The sequence below is a fragment of the Sarcophilus harrisii genome, chromosome 1, assembly GCF_902635505.1.
Source record: "Sarcophilus harrisii chromosome 1, mSarHar1.11, whole genome shotgun sequence".
NCBI lineage: Eukaryota > Metazoa > Chordata > Mammalia > Dasyuromorphia > Dasyuridae > Sarcophilus > Sarcophilus harrisii.
In genome coordinates, this window is record NC_045426.1 from 380,705,662 (window position 1) to 380,726,345 (window position 20,684).

At 36.0% G+C, this 20,684-nt stretch overlaps 1 protein-coding gene across 1 annotated transcript in view; it reads right to left on the bottom strand.

Annotated features, from left to right (window-relative positions):
- The window catches only part of MOCOS (molybdenum cofactor sulfurase), a 101,311-nt gene that overhangs the window by 25,615 nt on the left and 55,012 nt on the right, over positions 1-20,684 (bottom strand). The window contains exons 11-13 of the mRNA XM_031946056.1: positions 20,474-20,598; positions 13,758-13,863; positions 5,524-5,662 (exon numbers count right to left, since the gene is read on the bottom strand). Of these exons, the coding sequence (XP_031801916.1) occupies positions 5,524-5,662; positions 13,758-13,863; positions 20,474-20,598 (370 nt within the window). The remainder of the gene's footprint in view (positions 1-5,523; positions 5,663-13,757; positions 13,864-20,473; positions 20,599-20,684) is intronic.

Consider the following 20,684-nt stretch of genomic DNA (forward strand, 5'->3'; position numbering starts at 1 on the left):
TGCATTTTGTTTTCTTTCTCAGTTTTTTTTTCCTTCTTGATACAATTTTTCTGTGCAGCAAGATAGCTATATAAATATGTATATATATATATATATATATATATATATTAGATTTAACATATATTTTAACATTTAACATGTATTGATTACCTGCCATCTAGGGGAGGAGGTAGGGAGAAGGAGAGGAAAATTTGGAAGACAAGGTTTTGCAAGGGTCATTGTTGAAAAATTACCCATGCATATATTTTGTAAATAAAAAGCTTCAATAAAAATAAATAAATAAGTAAAAGAAACATTATTGTTGTTAGTGATATGGAGGACAGACTTGAATGGGAAGAGCGAAGGCCAAGAATTTCAATTAAGTAACTCATAATAATCCAAATGAGGTGGTGAACATCTGAACTAGAGTGTTATTCATATAGTAAAAAAGAACAGTGTGCATATAGAACAAACAAGATTTGGCAGCTCAATGCTAAGAGGTGGGAGATGAGAAAGAGGGAGATAACAAGAATGACGTTGAGGTCATAAAATAGAAACAAGGAATTTCAGTCACAAATTGAGTGCCTTTACTATATTAATTTGAATATGTTCAAGAAATAATTGGAGATTAGGGACTGGAGCACAGGAGATAAATTAGGGTTGGATATTTAGATCTGGGAAGCATCTGAAAAGAAATGACCATAGACTCATAGGAATTAAGGAGGTCACCAAAAAAAACAAATAAAAACTTGGACTATGTCCACATGGATATTCCAATGGGACACACAACAGATAAATTTATATACATATATATATAATATGTATTGTGTACATATATACATATATGTGTATATATACATATCAGGAAATTCAAGTACATACAGAAAAGATAAAATATACCTTTAGAGGATAAGGCATTTATAGTCTGAAAGACCAGAAAAGGATTCCTGAGAGGTGTATTTAAACTGAGTCTTAAAAGAAATCATAAACTTTGGCTGTCCTTAGTCCAAAGGTTTAAAGATTGGGGACCACTCATCCTTCCCAGCCCCATTCCTCCCATCTTGGATTTGGCTTAGGTCCATCTTTGTTGTTTCTCCGACAACAGAATGTAAGCTTCTTGAGGGCATATGCTATTTTATTTTTCCCTTGTACCTTCTGTGCTTGGAACTCAGTGGGTACTTAATCCATGTTTATTACATTAAATTGAATTGAAGTCTTGACCTGAGGGAAAAGGAGATATCTGGCTCCAACTTCCTCACACCCTAGGGAAAGAGTCATGGATGAAATGAGTTTCCCTAAAGAGCCCCAAGTGTTGGTGATCTTCTTCCTTTTAATGCATGAATCCTTATGCATATGTCATCTTCTAAATTTGTCTTTGCTTGGACAAAACCTTGATTGTTCCATCCTGGCTATGTTCATGAAAAAATTAATAAACATCCCCTAGATTAGAATTTCATAATTGGAGAGTGGCAAATATGTTGGTGGATAAGGGAAAGGGGAGAAGAGAAGTGGGGTGTGACTTTAAGCAACTTCTTTCAGAAAATAGGACATCATTCCAGTGAGGTGATGCATGAATGTTATACATGTGAATGACATGCAGGTTAAACACCAACTTGTTCTGTCCTTACTCACTCACTGAACAAAAAGCCAATGGTATCCGATACTGTGAGTTAAGTTTGGGTATATGCTGCCATCTTGGGATCAAATTTATTCCCATCATCACCCAAATCTCCAGGTGAAAGGCACTGCTAAGTGAGAAGAGAAAAATCTGACCCTCCAGATCAGTGGGTGTCAGGTACTATACCTTTGGTTCTATTGTTTTCCTCATTTCTCTGAGTAAAGACTGTTTCTAGCACTTCAGCTTGTTGCCCATTTGCAGTAACCCAACAGGATGAGATTTGAGTGTTTTGCTCAAAGATGTAGGTAGTGTTTTTCTATTCCATTTTCCAGTCTTTCTAATGAAACCATAAGTAATAGCTTCTGAACTCAAAAAGAATAATGAAATACTTCTATAATTTTATAAACTAAGAAGTATTGTTATTATTATCATCAATAGTATTAGTAATGTTTATCTGGGACATTTGGCACAATGCTTTACACAGAGGATATGTTCAATAAATATTATATGATTAGTCTCTTTATTGCTCTCCCTCAGTATCTCCCCACTCCAATCCATTCTCCACAAACTACGGAAGTCCAAAAATGACCACATGATACTCTACAATAAATTCTAATGGCTCCTTATTGCCTCTATGATCAAATAGAAACAATTCTAGTTGACTTTCTGAAGTCCTACACAACTTGTGTCCAAGCAACCTTTGCAGTTTCATTACGTATTACTCTCCTTTCTGCCTTCTATGATACAGGCAAACTCACCTTCTTTCTGCTCCTCATTTCCAGCATCTCTCTTCTCTCCCATCCCTCATATCCCATGCCTGAAATGTCCTCCCTCCTCACCTCCACATCTTAGAATCCTTCATTTTCCAAGGAGCACCTTCCACATATAACCTAACTTTATCTCCCTAGTTATTAGTGCCTTCCCATGCAAGTGACCTTGCATTTAAAAAAAAAAATATATATATATATAGATATATATATATAGATATATAGTTCTCTATACAATACAAGTTCCTTGAGAGCAGATACTGTTTCATTTTTGTTTTTATATCCCCAATTCTTAGCACATAGTAGGTGCTTAATAAATGATTATTGATTGAATGAATCTATAACTCTAAAGTTCAGTCTTAGATATGTACACTCTGGCCAGATTCTTTAATTTTTATTGTGTTCATCATAATTAAATCCAAATCCTTAAAAAAGTATAGAGGTATAGTAAGAATATAATGCATTTCAAGGTTTTTACACTTTAAAACATAGCCATGATCAAAGAAAGTGTGCCTGCTATAACAGTATAATCAGTTATTTCTTACATAATCCTCAATCATATACCATTGCCAACCACTCTGAGATAGAAATATAATATAGGCCAAAGGGCTCTAGGATGAAGTTCACTTTTGATTTTTGGTTGCTTGTAGTGTCTTGTACTACCTGTCATCCAGAATGCTGGAGCCATGCTTTCCTTACATTTCAATTTTTGTCCTCCTGGTTCTAAGATGATTGATTTATTTCTGGCCATTGAAAACTTTGATTATTTCACCTCTGTCTTGATTTCTGGGTCTCTAGACTTCAGGCCAGACCTTTTTAATGGGTTCCATAATGCCTTAAGTGCTATCTTAATCACTAAGTTTGTGGATGTTTGGTTACTTTTGATCCCTAGAAGCAATAGAAACCTTAACCATGTGTCTTAAAGATATCAGAGGCCTGAATCTCTACCCAGCCATCTCTTACTAAAGACATTGATTACTGCTATTTCTCAAAAAGCCTTTAATCTATATAAAGAAATTAAGAAAAAGAGATCAGTAAAAGACCATCCCCTCCTCTCAGATCTAAAATCTCAGACAAACATGTAATGCCTTTGTCGAATGCAGAAATGTGCCCACCAAGGACAACAGCAGTTTAGATTGCAAGCTCATTTCCAAAACATTGCAGAAAAGGACAGGAAAATTATGAATTGTTTCACCTCAGAAGAAAAAAGTACAGAGCAGTTGAAGAGAAAACAAGGTTTCAACCTTAAGTAGATAAAATTCCCTGGCTGAAACAAAGCCCTGGCAGTCTCAAGCTCTGCTTTGCTGTTGGTGTCCTGCACTCAATGCCCAGATTCCTAGCTTAGGAGTTTCTGACTCCTCTTGCTCAGAATGTTGGGTTTCTGAGCGCCCATAACCAGGCTTGTCCCTGGATTCCAGACGAGGTTGTCTGTTTTGACCTTCTAGAACTGCTCTGATCCTGCCCTAATTCTCACTTACTGCTTGGCATTGACCTGGGTACTTGTAGCTTTTCTCATTTCTGATGATCTCCCTGGTTCCTAACCTAACATGTTGGTAACAAGTTTGCTGGTCCTTTTCTGAGCCGGGACCATTCTTGGGCCTACATCCTCCTGCTACCCCTAGTCTTAGTTTAGATTCCTTAGTCTAGGCTCCTGAGTCTGTAGTTCATTTTCATCAATATTCCTGACACTGATAAAATCTCCATATAAAATTTATAACAGACAATTTTAACAGATGTTATTTATAACAGACAATATGGAGATTAGTGCAAGTGAAAAGACAGTGCTCTCAGAACAGATTTTGGAGTCATTCCCAAGAGGTGATAGGTAAGATTATTGGGGGTGAGGGGAGGTGGAAGAGAGTGGGAAGGATCTCTGAAGGAAAGTGTGTAGAGAGACAAAAAAAAGACTAAAACAGAACTTTGGGTGAAACTTCAAGTCAGGGACATGGGAAGAAAAGGAAGCATCAAAAAAGATGGTGAAGAAATGGTCAAAAAAAAAAGAGGAAAACCAGAAAAAGAGAAGAAATGAGGGGGAGAAAAGGGAAAAGAAAAGAGAGAGGTTATGAGTTTATGACATTAGTAATTAATAGCTAGCACATAATAAGCACCAAATAAATGCTTTATCTCTATATTAAATGTTTATTATTTAGATAGTCAGAAAGTTGAAGTCAGAATCATTGATGATCTGGTCTTTGAAATTCTAAGCATAATCAACCACTTTCTCTCTGTCGATTTTCGCTATCAAAAAATGCCAAATCAAATGTGCTCTTTATTCTCCCTTAGAAATAAAACTGCCTCACTATATGCCTTACCTTTTTTCAAGCCCTTCTTTCTCCTCCTTTCCTTCACTTTCTTAAAGTCCAAAAATACTATTTCATATTGATTATAGAGACAGATAACTGAAATTTTGTGATGACTGGTTACTCTGTTCCAAACCTGAATTTTCAAAATTGACCAGATTTAGGGAAAAGATGCTGATTGCCTGGGAAGGAATTTCAAAAAACGGCCGAAAAAGACGGCCAGACTTTTCAGAATCCCTGAATCCTCACAATAGTCAGTAGTCAATTTCACTTCAATCAATCTAGCCCAGAACATCCCTTAAAGGAATCCCTCAAATGACATGTGACAGTAATCATCCAGTCTTTGCCTAATTTCTAACTTCCTATCATTAGGAAGTTGTTGTTTTGTTTTTCTGACATCAAGTATAAATTACTTGATCTGTTTAATTCATTCATTTCTCCTGGTTTTGCCAAGGCAAGCAGAACAAGGCTAATCTCTCTTCCATTGAAGAGTCCTTCAAATACTTCAATACATCATATCATCTAGACACCAACAGAAGCCATCATGATGCTGATCCTCCTATCATATCTCAACAACATTTAAGCTAGAAAGACTAGAGATCTACCAAGTAACCAGTTTCTTCTAGATCACCATCCTCTTAGCTTGACTAAAAATGTTGACAAGATAAGGGAAAGGGGGCTTAGGATGTTTACACATAGACTAAGTAACTTGCCCAAAGTCACACAAGGAGTAAAAATCAGAGGCAGAATTAACAAAGGTCCCTAGGCTCTAGAATCAGTTTTCTTTCTATAGTACTAATAAGACTTGGAATTATGTGGAAACCTCTGGGTACAAATAATAGAACTTTTTGCTACTTACCAGAAAATTTAGGGTGCCAATAGAAATCTCATCCCATTTCTCTTCTTCAAAAGCTTTAGTTCCATTGATTACTATGTTGGCACGGAAACGTTGAATTAGCTCTCTCATTGACAATAATTCTTCTGTTCCATTTTCATTACTGTTGATACACAACCCCCCAAAATTGGAAGGAACATATTAATTGTACTGTAAACACTATTTCTCTGTCTGACTAGATGACACTAATGTTCATTTACTGACATCTTACTTATACATAGGGTTTTGGTAATTAGGGGGGAAATTGTTTACAAGACTTCATTACCAAGATTTTTGGGAACAGAGATTAATCTGTAAATGGAGAATAGTGGCCCACCTACAGTTTATATTTACACAGAATGAATTCTTGGGAGAAAGCAGAGGTTGAAATGTTGGATAGTTCTTAAATCATCTGTTGTTAAGAGACATGAAAGGCTTGAGAAACCTGAAGAAAAGATTATATATACTTTAAAAATGGTTGTTGATTAACTGATGTGTTGATTACTGAAAAGAATTAATTTTCCAAAAATAAAATAGAAATCTTTTAAATAATAATATTGAGCTCCAGTTGTCTAAATACATCCACATCACCTAAACCCACCTACCGTTAAGTCACGAAAATATCACCAGGAGTTACAAATTAGATTTCAGTGACTTGTCATATTACCCTGGAAAAAACCATCAAAAATCAACAGCATGACAAAAATCTTAGTAAGGTATAGAATGAAGTTGGAGTTGGCAAGTGTGTCTCAGGAAGACAGGATGAATATTGAGCAGAGCACAGTGAAAAAATCATTGAACTGGAAGCGTGGATTCTGCTACTCAATAGTTGTGGATGGGAAGCCGAAGTGCTTCTTTATTTTCTGGAGAAATTTAATTCTCTCCTCTCTCTTTTAAGAAGGGAAAGTGAGACCTCTTTTTCCTGGGATGTCCTAGAGTGTGGGGAAATATCACCATCTAGTGGTAAATTAGGATACTGTTATCAAGGGCTTCTAAAACCAAAATATCAGAAGCAGATTGCCTTACAAGTTTCATTAAACGATGGCCTTATTTCTTTCTAAAGACAGCTTTAAAAAGTACTCTGTGGAAAATCCTAAAGGCTACAATACCAAGGAGAGTCAGTACAGAATGCTAATGGGCCTTTCACCAACCCAAAGAAGCATCATCAGGGAATGGAAGAGGCAAGCCAGATCCACTACCAGCCCCAAACCCTCTGCAACAGCCCTTGGAGACTGAGCTCCACTACTCAGGTGCCACTGGCTACTGTTCCTATAGCTAACAACCTCCCTCTTCCTGAATCTCTCACTATCCCTAGGTTAATCAATTAAGCAATCTTCCATTGACTTCAGTCTTATCCTACTCAACCCACCTTCACTCATCCCCGTCTACCTGTCCACTGTGCCCTTGGAGATTCCTTCTTTCTGGCCCTTTTTCTCTCACACTTCCTTCCGTGGAGCAGTCCCCCCGACGGCCCTCCCCCCACATCCCTCCTCCTGGCTAGCATGCCCCTCTAGCAGCGTCTCCTACCCTCAGCCTCCTTGACTGACCCAAACTAGAAGGAGGCTCTTGCTTCCCGGGGAAGCTTCTACCCTCTCCCTCTCTTTACCTCCATTACTCAGCAACCTCCCCTCCTCTGAAATCTAATCACAATTTTCTGCCCAACTGAAATCATGATGGCTGTTGTACACTGATCCCCAGGTCATTCTCCCTCCTTTGTCAAGGAGTTCAGCATCGTGTTCCCCTTCCTCTTCTATTTCCCAAATCCTTCTCTTACACTAGAGCAGGGCTTCTTAAACTCTTCCCACTCACCACCCCTTTTTGTCCCAGAAATCTTCACCCAACTGGATCTTGAATCTGAGAAGGGCAGTTCTGGCAGCCTTCGCACTTGCACAGTGCAAAGGGCCCATGTTATGTCCAAGGCTGCAGTGAAGTCACATAATACCACATGGGCAATCACTGTCCAAACACCTCAGATTCACTACCCATTTGATTTTTAATTAATTCTTGGTCGCTGTATTTGTAAACCTTTTACTGTTGCCAAATTTTTCCCAACCCTCACATTCAGTTACCTGACCCCATATGGAATCACAACCCACAGTTTATGAAACTACAATATTCACATTGATGATCTGTTCCCCTCTACCTAACCTCCCAATCCTTTAGCCCTCTTGAATCCCATGACCTACTCCTCCAAATGACTTTAGTCACATATAAGGCAAGTCATATACCGGGTATCCCACTTTTCTGATTAAGAACTGCGATATTCCTCTATCTAACCATAAAGTCCTACCATTCCATCTTTCTCTTGTCCTGATTAAACCCTTGAAGCGCCCCTCAGGCCTTTTCCAAGACATTATCTCTATTCTGAATTCAACTTTCCTCCCTTTTTCAACTTATAGTTAGTCATTTCAGTTCAAACCAGCTCAGTTCTGGGCTTGGAGTCAGGAAACCTGAATTTAAATCCAGCCTCAGATTTATCAGCTGTGTGAGCAGGGGCAAGTCTCTTAACCTATGTTTGCTTAATCCACTGGAAAAGGAAATTCCTAGTCAGGAAAGCTCCCTGGACATTATGGCCTATGGAGTTACAAAAGGGGGAACACAACCGAACAACTCAGCACTGTCCCCTCAGATCCCTCACTCCTTTATCTTTCTTCTGTTCATCTCTCACGGCACCTCAGCCCTGGTCACCCATCTTTTCTATTCCTGGTCACATGAGCAACAGAGATGAAGGAGAAGATGGGCTGGCGTGGCTCATTAAAATTTCATATTATTCAACTAGAGCTTCATTCCAGGAGATGGAGAGCCCAGCATGGAGTCAGGAAGATCTGACTTCAAACCCTGCCTCAGCCACATCATAGATGTGTGACCCTATTATGTCACTTGACAGCTATTTGCCTCAGTTTCCTTACCTGTAAAATGGAGATAATAATAGCACTTACTACCCAGGGTTGTTGTAAAGATGAAACAAGTTATTTGTAAAACACTTAGGACAGTGCCTGGTACATAGTAAGTACTTCATAAATATTATCTATTATTGCTGCTGTTGTTACAGCTTTTATTCCTTATTTAATGGTTCCCTAACTCACTCCTTACATAATTTATTTTAAATCTTTTGGAGTCTGTTATTAATTCCTTCTCCCTCTCTCATTCATTTAAGGATCTTGTCTCCCCATCATTAATGTCCTTCACCCCTAACTGCCTTGTATTTACCAGCTTTATCTTTATATTTATGCAGCACTTTATATATGTACTTGTTCCTCCATTAGAATCTATACTCCTGGAGGCAGCTGGGTGGCACAGTGGATAGATAGAGAGTAGCCCTGAAGTCAGGATGCCCCCAAGTTCAAATCTGACCTCAGATACTTCCTAGCTGTGTGACCCTGGGCAAGTCACTTAACCCCAACTACCTCAGACGGGGAAAAAAGGCTCTAAACTCCTTGTGAGGAGTTTGTTTTGTTCTTTGTACTTGCATCCCCAGTACCTAACACTCTGCCTGGTACAGAGCAAATATTTAATAACTGTTTGTTGATTGATTAAAGATTTAAAAACACATCCATCTCGTTTATTAACAAAAAGTTTCCTTTTTAACATCCCCCAGTGAGTGTTGAGGAATCCTTTGCTAGAAGACCTCTCATGAGTGGGAGTCCAATCTGCCTGAAGCAGGGTAGTGAATTTTGGATCACTCTGACAAGTAGGGAGATTTTCCTTACATTTGATTGAAAAAGGTCTCTCTACAATTTCCTAACAGTGTTCCTAGGTCTTCCCTCTATAGTCAAGTAATATAATCTCATGCCTCTTTCACATGATAATCCTTTAATACTTGAAGATATGGCCCCTTTAAATTTTTTGTTCTTTAGGCCAAACACCTTCAGTCCTTGCAAGTGATCTGCATGGGGTATGAATTTGAAGGCTTTCACTATTCTAGCTCTCTGGGTTATGAGTTTTATTTTGAAAAGTACATCCATATAAGGCTTATTAACCTAAAGAATGTGAGATCATTGTATTCTACCCATATTTTCTTTGAACTCTCTGAAGTTTGCTTTCCCAGTTCAAGCCACAATAGAACTGTGATCACAGAGTTAGCAAAGAATCAAAATCAAGTTACCAAGTTTACTCAATTGGTTTAGCTGCTACAGATGCTTTTTAATTGAATGCCTGATGTGGGGCCTGGTACAAAATAGGCATATGATGAATGTTGAATTGAAAATAATTAAATTAAGTTCCTTTTTGTAATGTTCTGGTAGGTTTTCTGGAGGTCTCTGGACCAGCCTTCTTTTCAGCAGAGTAATCACCACAAGAATAGCCAGGTGTTAAAGTCCAAATCCTTTATTATCTCCTTCACAGTATAGTTTCCTTGCCTGGGGCCCAGCTAGCTTTCTTAGAGGCCTTACAGAAGCTTGGTTTCAGTGGAGAAGCGAAGGAGGAGAGCCCTGCCACCATGGTAGTATGAGATGAAGTGAATGAATCTGTCTGGCTGAGTTTGTCCCAGCTTATATGCTCTATTATAATTACATTATCACAGACATGAATCTTACAGAATAGGTGTCAATCTTATAGAACTATATTAAGTACTAAATACATGTACTGAACTAGAGAACTATTAATCACCATGTTAAACTAGATAACCATTGTCTTATCAATTCCACTGACTTAACACCTTGTAAGAATCCTTGTTTCAACTACAAAGTTCTGGCCCTTATCACCTTTTGCTATTTCTTTAAACTAAGATAAAGAGTAAAATTAAGCTATAACCAGCATTTGAAAAGATTTTGACAGAACAGAACATAAAACAGGATTCTAATAATATTAAGTTTTATAGAGATAACTGTAAAGTCCTATACTTGTGTGCAAAAAATCATGAGTAATTACAGCTAGACAACAATTCAATAAGGGCTTAAGTAGAGTATAAACTGTACGTGAATAAACAGTGGATGTAGCTGCCCCCCAAACCCAAACTCTACATGTAATGTCAAGATATTGGAAGTCACTCTGTTTTCCAGAACTGAGACTTAACCCTTAAGTTCAAGCAGGCTATTTCTGTGTACTCTGCCCCAGTTAAATCATAACTTGGGGAATTAAATTTAGTCTGGATATCATATTTTAGGAAAGCCATAACAAGGGTATAAAATATCCAGATGAGGTCAGCTAGGAAGGTATGATAAAGGGTATCAAGATCATATCTAATAATCATAATCATAATTATAAAACCTTCAATAGCTATCACTTAAGTTTAAAACACATTTACAATATTTACAAAAGTTTCTCAAAATAAGAAATATAAACCATTAACATCCTAATGAAGGAATGCTCCAAATCCCTAATAGTAAAAGAAACGCAAATCAAAACAATCCTAGGTTTCACCTCAGACCCAACAAATTGGCAAAGGTGACAACAAATGGAAATAGTGAATACTGAAGGGGATGTAGAAAGATGGGTACATTAATTATAAGTGGAGCTGTGAGTTAATGGATTTCTTCTGGAAAACAAAATGGAATTATTCAAAGAAAGTGACTAAAATGTCCATACCCTTTGATTCAGAGATTCCACTGTTATGCATAAACCCAGAAGGTCAATGAAAAGACAACAAAATATTTGTTTATCTATGCCACAATATTTATAGTGATGTTTTGGACCTGCATCCTTTAAAGTCTAAAGCAAATACCATCTTGGCCATAAAATCATAGGTCAGCAACTGAAAGTAAGCTTAATGATCATCTAGTCTCAAGCTTCTTAAAATGAGTAGCCACCCTATATGGGGCCATGTAACTGAATGTAGGAGTTGAAAAATTATGATTTAAATGTAAATGTTTGATTTATATATCTATTTACATACACACACACACACACACACACACACACACACCTGAGGGTCATGTAAAAATTTCTCAAGCCAAAAAAAGTCACAAGTGGAAAAAGTTTAAGAAGTCCTGCTCTCATTCAATCTCCTTATTTTATAGATGAGATAACTGAGGCTCAGGGAAAGGAAGAGATTTGCTCAAATTGCAGGTAAGTAAGAAATAGAACCAAGATTCAAACCCTGGTCTTTTGGTTCCAAATCCCTAAAGCCTTTTGTGATCTCCCTTATTGTTAATGATTACCTCATACTTTATATCCATTTTGTTTTACACCTGTCAAATCTGCTTACAATTTAATACTGTGTGGTATATTTGGATCTAATCCTCTCACAATATTGTAAGCTCTTTTGGAGAAGGAACCATATCTTATCTAACCTTTAAATCTCCCCTGCCTCCAGCAACTAACAGTGTCCTACATTCTGTACAGGCTTAAAAATGTTTGTTGAACTAAAATGGATTTGGTTTCTTTTTCATCATGGATCTTCAATTCCTATAGGTGATTCAGTCCTTGGCCCTATTGTTGGAAAAACTGGGGATTCACTGAAAACTTGCCCTGGCCCCATCCTAAATATATGAATGGTTATATGAATAGATCTTCACAAGTATGGTTATGAAGTTTTGCTCTTTGAGCCCATGAACGTTATTGGGCACAGATCATGAAAAAAGGGGAAACTGCTAAGAGCTACCTAGCCCGTGAGAGGAAATGTCATCCATATGCCATCCGTGGTCTGCAAGACCTTCATCTAAGGTGTCAGCACTTACATCAATGGTAATGGCAGTTGGCCTGAAACCAGAGACCCTCACAAGTCTGAAGGAACATGTTCTACCTGGAAAAGTTCCAAGGGCCCATATTTCATCATACAAGTTCCCCCACTCCCATTCATGATAAAGTGGAAAGGACATTGTATCAGAAAAAGGGTAAAGTGGGGGTACTATATCTCACAAAGAGGCAAAGGAAACCTATTATATCTGAGAGAAAGAATGGAGGGGGATGAATATAGTGGGTATTTTACTGCCATAAGAATTGACTTTAAGAGAAAAAATTGTAGACATATTCAATGTATGGCGAAACTTCTCCCATCTCATTGAAATGTGAGAAGGGAAAAGTGAAAAGGGAAGGAATAAGCTAAGCAGAAGGGAATACAGAAACTGTGAGGGAAAGGAGTAAGATAGGGGGAGGAACTCTAAGGTGGGGAAGAGGGATACTAAAAAGGGAGGGCTGTGAGAAGCAAGGGGTGCTCACAAGTTTAATACTGGGAAGGGGGGGAAGGGGGAAAGAAGGGAGAAAAGCAAAAACAGAGGTTAACAAGATGGCAAGTAATATAGAATTGGTAATTTTAACCATAAATGTGAATGGGGTAAACTCCCCCTTAAAGAGGAAGCGATTAGCAGAATGGATTAAAAGCCAGAATCCTACAATATGTTGTTTACAGGAAACACACCTGAAGCAGGGAGATACATGCAGAATAAAGATAAAAGGATAGAGCAAAATCTACTATGCTTCAGGTGAAGTCAAAAAAGCAGGGGTAGCCATCCTGATCTCAGATCAAGCAAAAACAAAAATTGATCTAATTAAAAGAGATAAGGAAGGGCACTATATCTTGCTAAAGGGTAGCATAAATAATGAAGCAATATCAATATTAAACATATATGCACCAAGTGGTGTAGCATCTAAATTCTTTTTTTTTTTTTATTTAATAGCCTTTTATTTACAGGATATATACATGGGTAACTTTACAGCATTAACAATTGCCAAACCTCTTGTTCCAATTTTTCACCTCTTACCCCCCCACCCCCTCCCCTAGATGGCAGGATGACCAGTAGATATTAAATATATTAAAATATAACTTAGAGCATCTAAATTCTTAAAAGAGAAATTAAGAGAGCTGCAAGAAGAAATAGATAGCAAAACTATAATAGTGGGAGATCTCAACCTTGCACTCTCAGAATTAGATAAATCAAACCACAAAATAAATAAGAAAGAAGCCATTCATGATAAAGCATAAACTGAACCCTCAAATTTCACTGCAATAAATTTGGCTTCTGATGTGCAAGTTTTATGAAATACAAGGGCTGTCTTTCATTTCTCTGCCATAGCCATAAAATTACCTCTTTAGAGAACATCTACTGCTAAGCCTGCCAATTCACCAATACAGTGCTTTGCACATAATACGCATTTAATAATAAATAATAAATATTTGTTGAATTTATGGAATACCAATAAGGGGGGAATCACATTTTGAAAGAAATAAGAAGACCACCCCAAAGAGCAGAAGAAGCTGTAAGAAACAGTTGTCTACAAAATTTCCATCATTTTTCAACAGTTTACATGACTCTCACCCTTCTTAAGAGAGTATTTCTTACCTTGCATTTAACAGCTGATGAAGCTCTAAAATACTAGCTCGGTTTATCAGGAGATACTGTGCTTCATTTACCAAAGAAAGGGAGGCTGTTGTAGAATGAGATGGATCTAAAAAGAAACAATTCAGCATTTTAATATCATAAGTAGTATGAAGTAATTTCAAAATATATCCATTTCCCATTAATTTATATTTAAAAAATTAGAGAAGCATTCTGCTAAAAAATAAAAATTGGAAGAAAAAAAATGATGCTATGAAAATTCCTCTTAAAATGAATGAAACTCATAACTCAAACACATTCAAGTACAAAACAAGTGTGGTGCAGAAAAATTAAACATCTTCCCTTATGGATACTAAAATGGCAGAGCCAGGATTTGAACTTGGGTCCTGTAACGTCTAATTTATGGCTATCTTCAGTGCACCACACTGCCTCCCCTTTTAAGTCTGTGCTTCCTCATCAAGCGAAGTAGGCCTTGAGTCCTGGAATACTGTGCCAACAGAGCTGAAGCTCTGGCTAGTTCTACTCAGTTGGAAATATGGCTTGGAGACAAAAGGAAGCTATAGCTGCATACAAAGTGGATTTACAGGTCCTTGAAGCAGCAATAAAAGAGTTGGTGGAGTTGTTTTCATCATGAACCAAAACACAAAAATAAAGATTTCATGGGAAATTTGATCCTTTTGTTTTGCAGTGCTCATGATAAACAATTGCTAAAAAGAAAATCACTATAAAAATAGTTGCAAGCTTAAACAACAGCATCTTTTGGAGGGGATAAAAAAAGTAGAAAAATTATAAGATCCTGATAGTGCCATCCAGTTAAACCAACAAAATTAATACACACCCAGTGTGAAATCATTTTGTGATTTCAGTGCAAAGATGGGAACAAGAAAAGGACAACAAAGAATATGTTAGAAAAACATAAGACTCCAATTAGGAACTGTGGCCAAAGAGTTATCAAACTGAGCATACCCTTTGATCCAGCAGTGTTTCTACTGAGCTTGTATCCCAAAGAGATATTAAAGAAGGGAAAGGGACCCACATGTACGAAAATGTTTATGGCAGCCCTTTTTGTAGTGGTCAGAAACTGGAAACTGAGTGGATGCCCATCAGTTGGGGAATGACTGAATAAGGTATGGTATATGAATGTCATGGAATATTATTGTTTTGTAAGAAACAACCAACAGGATGATTTCAGAGATACCTGAAGAGATTTACATGAACTGAAGCTAAGTGAAATGAGCAGAACCAGGATATCACTGTACAAGCAACAAGATTATACAATGATCAACTGTGATGGACTTGGCTCTTTTCAATAGCAAGAGGATTCAGATCAATTCCAATAGACTTGTGATAGAGAGAACCATTTGCACCCAGAGAGAAGATTATGGGGACTGAATGTGTACTTTTTTGTTGTTATTGTTTGCTTACCTTTTTTTTCTTTCTCATTTTTTCCTTTTTGATCTTTTTTTGTGCAGCATTATAAATGTAGAAATATATAGAAGAATTGCACATATTTAACATGTATTGGATTACTTATCATCTAGAAGAGGGGATAGGGAAAAGGCAGGGAGAAAAATTTGGAACACAAGGTTTTACAAAGGTGAATGTTGAAAACTGTCTTTGCATGGTTTTTTGAAAATAAAAAGCTATTTTTTTTTTAATTAACAAAGGCTCTAAGATCTAGAAGTGGAAAAGACCTCAGACCCCTGATTTCCCTCATTTTATATATGAGATAACCAAGCCCAGAAAGATTCAATGACTTGTCTATTATCCCACAAATAATAAGTATCAAAATCAGAATATGAACCCAAGCTCTAACTACAGAGCCAATATTCTTCAAGGAAACAAATGGTTACTAATGTAGGAATAATTTTTAAATTATTAGTTATTGTTAATAATTAATTGTGAATTTTTCATTAGCCCTTGGTATTTACCCAGGTCATCAACTTATAGGAGCAAAGATCAATATCAAATTATATGATTAAATAAAAATCAGAGGACAGGGCATTTTAAGACAACCACAGCCTAACCTAATTAACCAAGCTGCTGATGCTAAAAGTAGGAAATAAATAAAAGAACAATTATAAACTCAGACTGTCATCATTTCCTTAGGAAGTTTAATCAAAATTAATTATCATGATAAGTGGACTCAAAAAGCCTAAAATTACCTTGTCTCTGATACTTATTAGTTGTGTGACCCTGTGCAAGTCACTTAACCACTCTGCCTCAGTTTCCTCACTTGTAAAATGAAAGGTCCAGCCTCAGTGGTGCCTCTAAGATCTCATCTACCTCTAAGTCTATCATCTTATAATCCTTGCTTAGAGAGCTGTGGCAAACATGGTTGCTGGTTTAGAAGGTAAATTTAATTATTAAGAAGATGTTAACAAAAGAATATGAGTTTACCACTTCTTTAAATATCAAGAAGCAAGGGAAGAAAAGCTTGCACTTACAGATAAGCTGGAAAGATAATAACATGGAAAAATAGAAAATATATGCTAAGATTTCTTTTCTTTATTAATAACAGTGAAACAACTCCATTTCATCAACTAACATAGCCCTGTTTTGCTACATGAAGAAGCAGCAATGATACTAAAGGAAAAAAATTAGAAATAACAAGGACTAAAACAAATACAAAGAAGTTCACATTGAAGGTCACAAAATTGGGGGGGGGAATTAAAATTCAAGATATATTAAAGAAGGAAATTAAACACAGGGAAAAGCATGGATTTTATTAAAATATCCTCCAAAAAAAATGAGAAAGTCTTGATAACTGACTCGTAGGGCAACTCTCTGATCTCTCCACAATCTTCATAAGACTTATCCTCATTTATATCAAAAGCATCTTTGATGGAAACATAAGAAGAGGAAAGAAATAACCTTTTACAAATCATATCTTTATACAATTGATGAAAGATGTAAACAATGAAAGATGCTACTGAATTTATTTATTAACTATAAAAAGTATTCAATTCTGTGGAATAAAATGCTGTTTCACCTCACATATTCTTGACCAACAAGGTAATTTCATAGGCATATATAAAAACTATTTAAGATTCCTTGAAAGATATCACAACAAACTTGTTTGATAATACACACACACACACACACACACACACACCCATTAATACCAACTGAATCATAAAACAAGACATGGTTTTCACAGCTGTTTTCCACTTTCAGCAAGGACATCTAGTTCAAAGAGCAAATAGGAAGATAAGTCCCTTAGGATGTTTCCACTTGTACATTGTACCATTTCCATCCAGTCCCAGATCATTATAAGAACTTCCTAAAGGAGGTCTATAATCACTCAAAAGAATCTGGATCAATTATACACACAGAGGGAGGGAGGATGTGACAATTACAGATGAAGATGAAAATTAACTATTGTCTAGGTGAACAACCTATACTAGTCCGACAGCTTATATGTGTTGGAAAAGTCACTAGAGGGGACAATGAAGTAGGCCCCAGCTTGAACATGAGAGAATGGCCTGGCATTTCTTTGGAAAATCTCATTGTACTTTAAGTAGCTTAGAAACTATCCAGCTTGCTTTCCTCCTGCTGCTGAGTTCTGGATTCAACTTATCATCCATCCTCAGTGTGTCTGTCTCTCAAAGTTATATGTACTAATGGGCCATCTCCATGGCACTGCAAATTATAGTCTGGACAACAGGCAGCCTTCATCAAATGAGATCAAATGAAATAGTAACTGTAAAGCGCTGAGCACAGTGCCCGGAACGTAGTAAATGCTATAAAAATGCTAGTAATTATTATTAATCCCCATACAAAATTATCACCTTATAGGACTCAAGGAGCGGGAGGCTGTTGTACTTATGTTTCAGCTCTTCATTGTGTGCAGTTGCCTCAGCAAATGATTTCAGGGGCTTTCTGTGGCCCACAGGTGAGATGTTTCTCACCTCTGATCCAAAGGGACTCTTCTCTCAACTTGGGTTCTGCACTTAATTTCCTCCATGACAGTAGCAAACGTCTTGGAGGAGCACGTGTTTCTTTGCTTGATATTAATAATTGTATGTTTGAACAAAATTATCTCTGTGACCTCTGTCAGAAAATCATTTACGATGTTAACATATGTATAAGAGATCTATTATTGGACAAAAGTCTATATGGTCACATTTGGTTTTACAAAATCAGAGCTTTAAACAGAACAGAATAGTATCTTTCGATTTTTATGATTTTCTGTCAATTGGCAGTAAGATGTGATCTATGAAATATTGCTTTCAAAGGCTTGACTGTTTTACAAAGCTCTAATATACATGTAGATTATTCTCATTAACATTTTATATAAATTGGAAAGTGAACTGAAGTAATTAGTGCTCTTTCGGTTGCTTTTTTGGGGGTGATAAAGAGCTGAAATTCTTTTATACATTTTTGATCTTTTCCCTTCCTTTAGATACAATTCCCTCTTAATTGTGTTGGCTTAGAACAGATCCAGATTGAGCAGTTTTTTTTTCATCTTTGTTTTCTTCATTTTCAGTTCCATTTTCTCCACAAACAAGTCCAGAATTCTGGTGTTTGAATCCAAATGGAATGGATCTACTGTCTTTGTTGGTAAAAACAATTTTGCAGAAAATTATTTCCATCTCTTTTCCATTTTTCATGTTTGTTGTCCTCCTTCCTTTTTCATCCTTAAATTACTTCAATTTGACTTTGCTTATTTGAGTCTTGTGCCAAGTTTTCTTTAAACTTGTTTTTTCTTTCCCTATTTCTTACTGTTTTATGAGGTGATTTCATTCATAATTTTTTACTATACTTCTCCATAAAATTTTACTAATGAGTTTATATTTTAAACTGGGGCTACTTTGGACTTTTCTATCTCTGTTCTTGAAGAAGAATAAATATTTACTAGTTAATGGTCCTTTATACTTTTCTTTTAAGTTCTTGTTATGGCAACTGATTTGACTCAGTTAAACTATTATATAAAATTACTATTATCCATGTCAATGTCCTTTCCTGTAACCATTTTCCACTTTAGATATCAAGAACCTGCTTAAATGTCAGTTAGAAATTGTTTCAATTATTTGCTATATCTTTTTCTTATTATTTTTTCTTCTGCTAGTTTTATATGTTTTAATATTTTTCCTATAAGTTTGGTTTCACCATACACATCACTACCAGAACAGTACCAAGTTATTTCCTGTATGTTAAAATACTTTCAATTTCTTTATTATTATTATTATTATTATTATTACTTGGGGTTCACTATATTTAGGGCTTGCCAATTTTTTTCATTGATAATTTATAGACAAAATTTCTATGTAGACTACAAACCAAGATCCTACTCCTTATCCTATTTTCCAATGTATTTTTGTCATTTTGTATGAATTACACATTATCATATTTTATGTTAATGCAATTTTTGAGAGTTTTTTTAATGATTTCTTTGTAGAATTTATCTACCTTAGCAAGAGATATTGATAAATAGGGTGCAATTATTTTCAAGGTGGTCTTTTTGCAAATAGTTATCATGCAATTCAACATAAGCAAAAGCCACCATGAAATGTTTCTTTTTCCCCTTTAGGTCCATTGTAAAAATCAAATTTTAGCATCCTTTTAAAAATAAATATTAATGTAAATATGTTTTAAAAGTTTGCACATACAGGAAGAAGGGAGAAAAGGAGTAAGAGAAAAATTTGGAACACAAACTCTTACAAAAATGAATTACATGTATTTGGAAAAATAAAATACTATTGAGAAAAAAGAGAGAAAAGGAAAAAATAAACATTAAGAAAGAATAATATTTAAGAATGTTACTAGAGAATTGAATCAATGCATAAATGGAATTTCTTAATCCCTAGAATTCTAGGTAACAAATCAGACTTTTGGGCATTTGGTTAATATAAATCAATATACCAGGACCCGATCACTCCTTTTCATACTGACACTAATACTTAAACAAGCCATGATGTCATAAATATGGCTTTCTCACTACTAATTAAGATTGAAACTCTTCCATGTTTTAGTAAATGGTCCTCATGAATTACAACAGCATGAACTTCTTCAAATATAGATAGGTTAGTGCTCAAGTGATGAATACATAATACAGACCATCCACAAGACCAGCATTCCTGGCCTCCTAAGTCTTTAAGAATCAGTCACTTTCACATCACACTGAAGTATAAGAGGAAGACTTTAGAATAAGAAAGTCACAGTGCAAGGAATAATGTCTTTTATTTGAATCATGGTTTTTATTTTTAAAGAGTTCCCCCAAACTGTCTCCTTTGAGCCTCCAAACACTACACATTTACAAATGAAGAAACTAAACCTTCAATATGATAAGATTTCACATTTTGCCAAGGGACAGAGACAAGTCTACAACCTGTGACTTCTGATAGTAGCCTAATGCTTGATAATTTATTAGTTGAACAAGAAAATTGCTGCATTAGAGTGAAAAACTTCTGTAAGTAAGCTATATATAAATCTAAAATCTGAACCTTGGAAGAGAGAGGTTGAGATCAACTCTTGAAACCTTTTTTAATAGCCTATCTACCATTATATATTCACTAACCAATAATATGTCATCTTGCCTGGTATAAGGTCTGTAATTTCCCCTTTTTTAATGTGAAAGATGGCACAGTTTCAGTTTTATGTATAAGAATATATCTTCCCATAAATTAACTCCACATGTAATACTGATGTGTTCAAGGGCCAACACATTAGGTGAGTCTAGATCCCAATTTCCCAAGAGCCAAGCTAAATTGATTTACCTTTTCTATGTTTTTTATTTGCACTTCTGTTGAAATCTGAACTCTGTTTGATCAAACGACAGTGACGGCCAAAAAAATTTGATAACCACTGTGAAATTTTTTCCCCACAATCATATGTATTTACCCTAGAAAAAAACAGAGATGGTTAGTCCTTCTTTAAGAAATAATCTATAATCACTCTCAATCTTCTTTTAATTTTCAAATCCAAGGA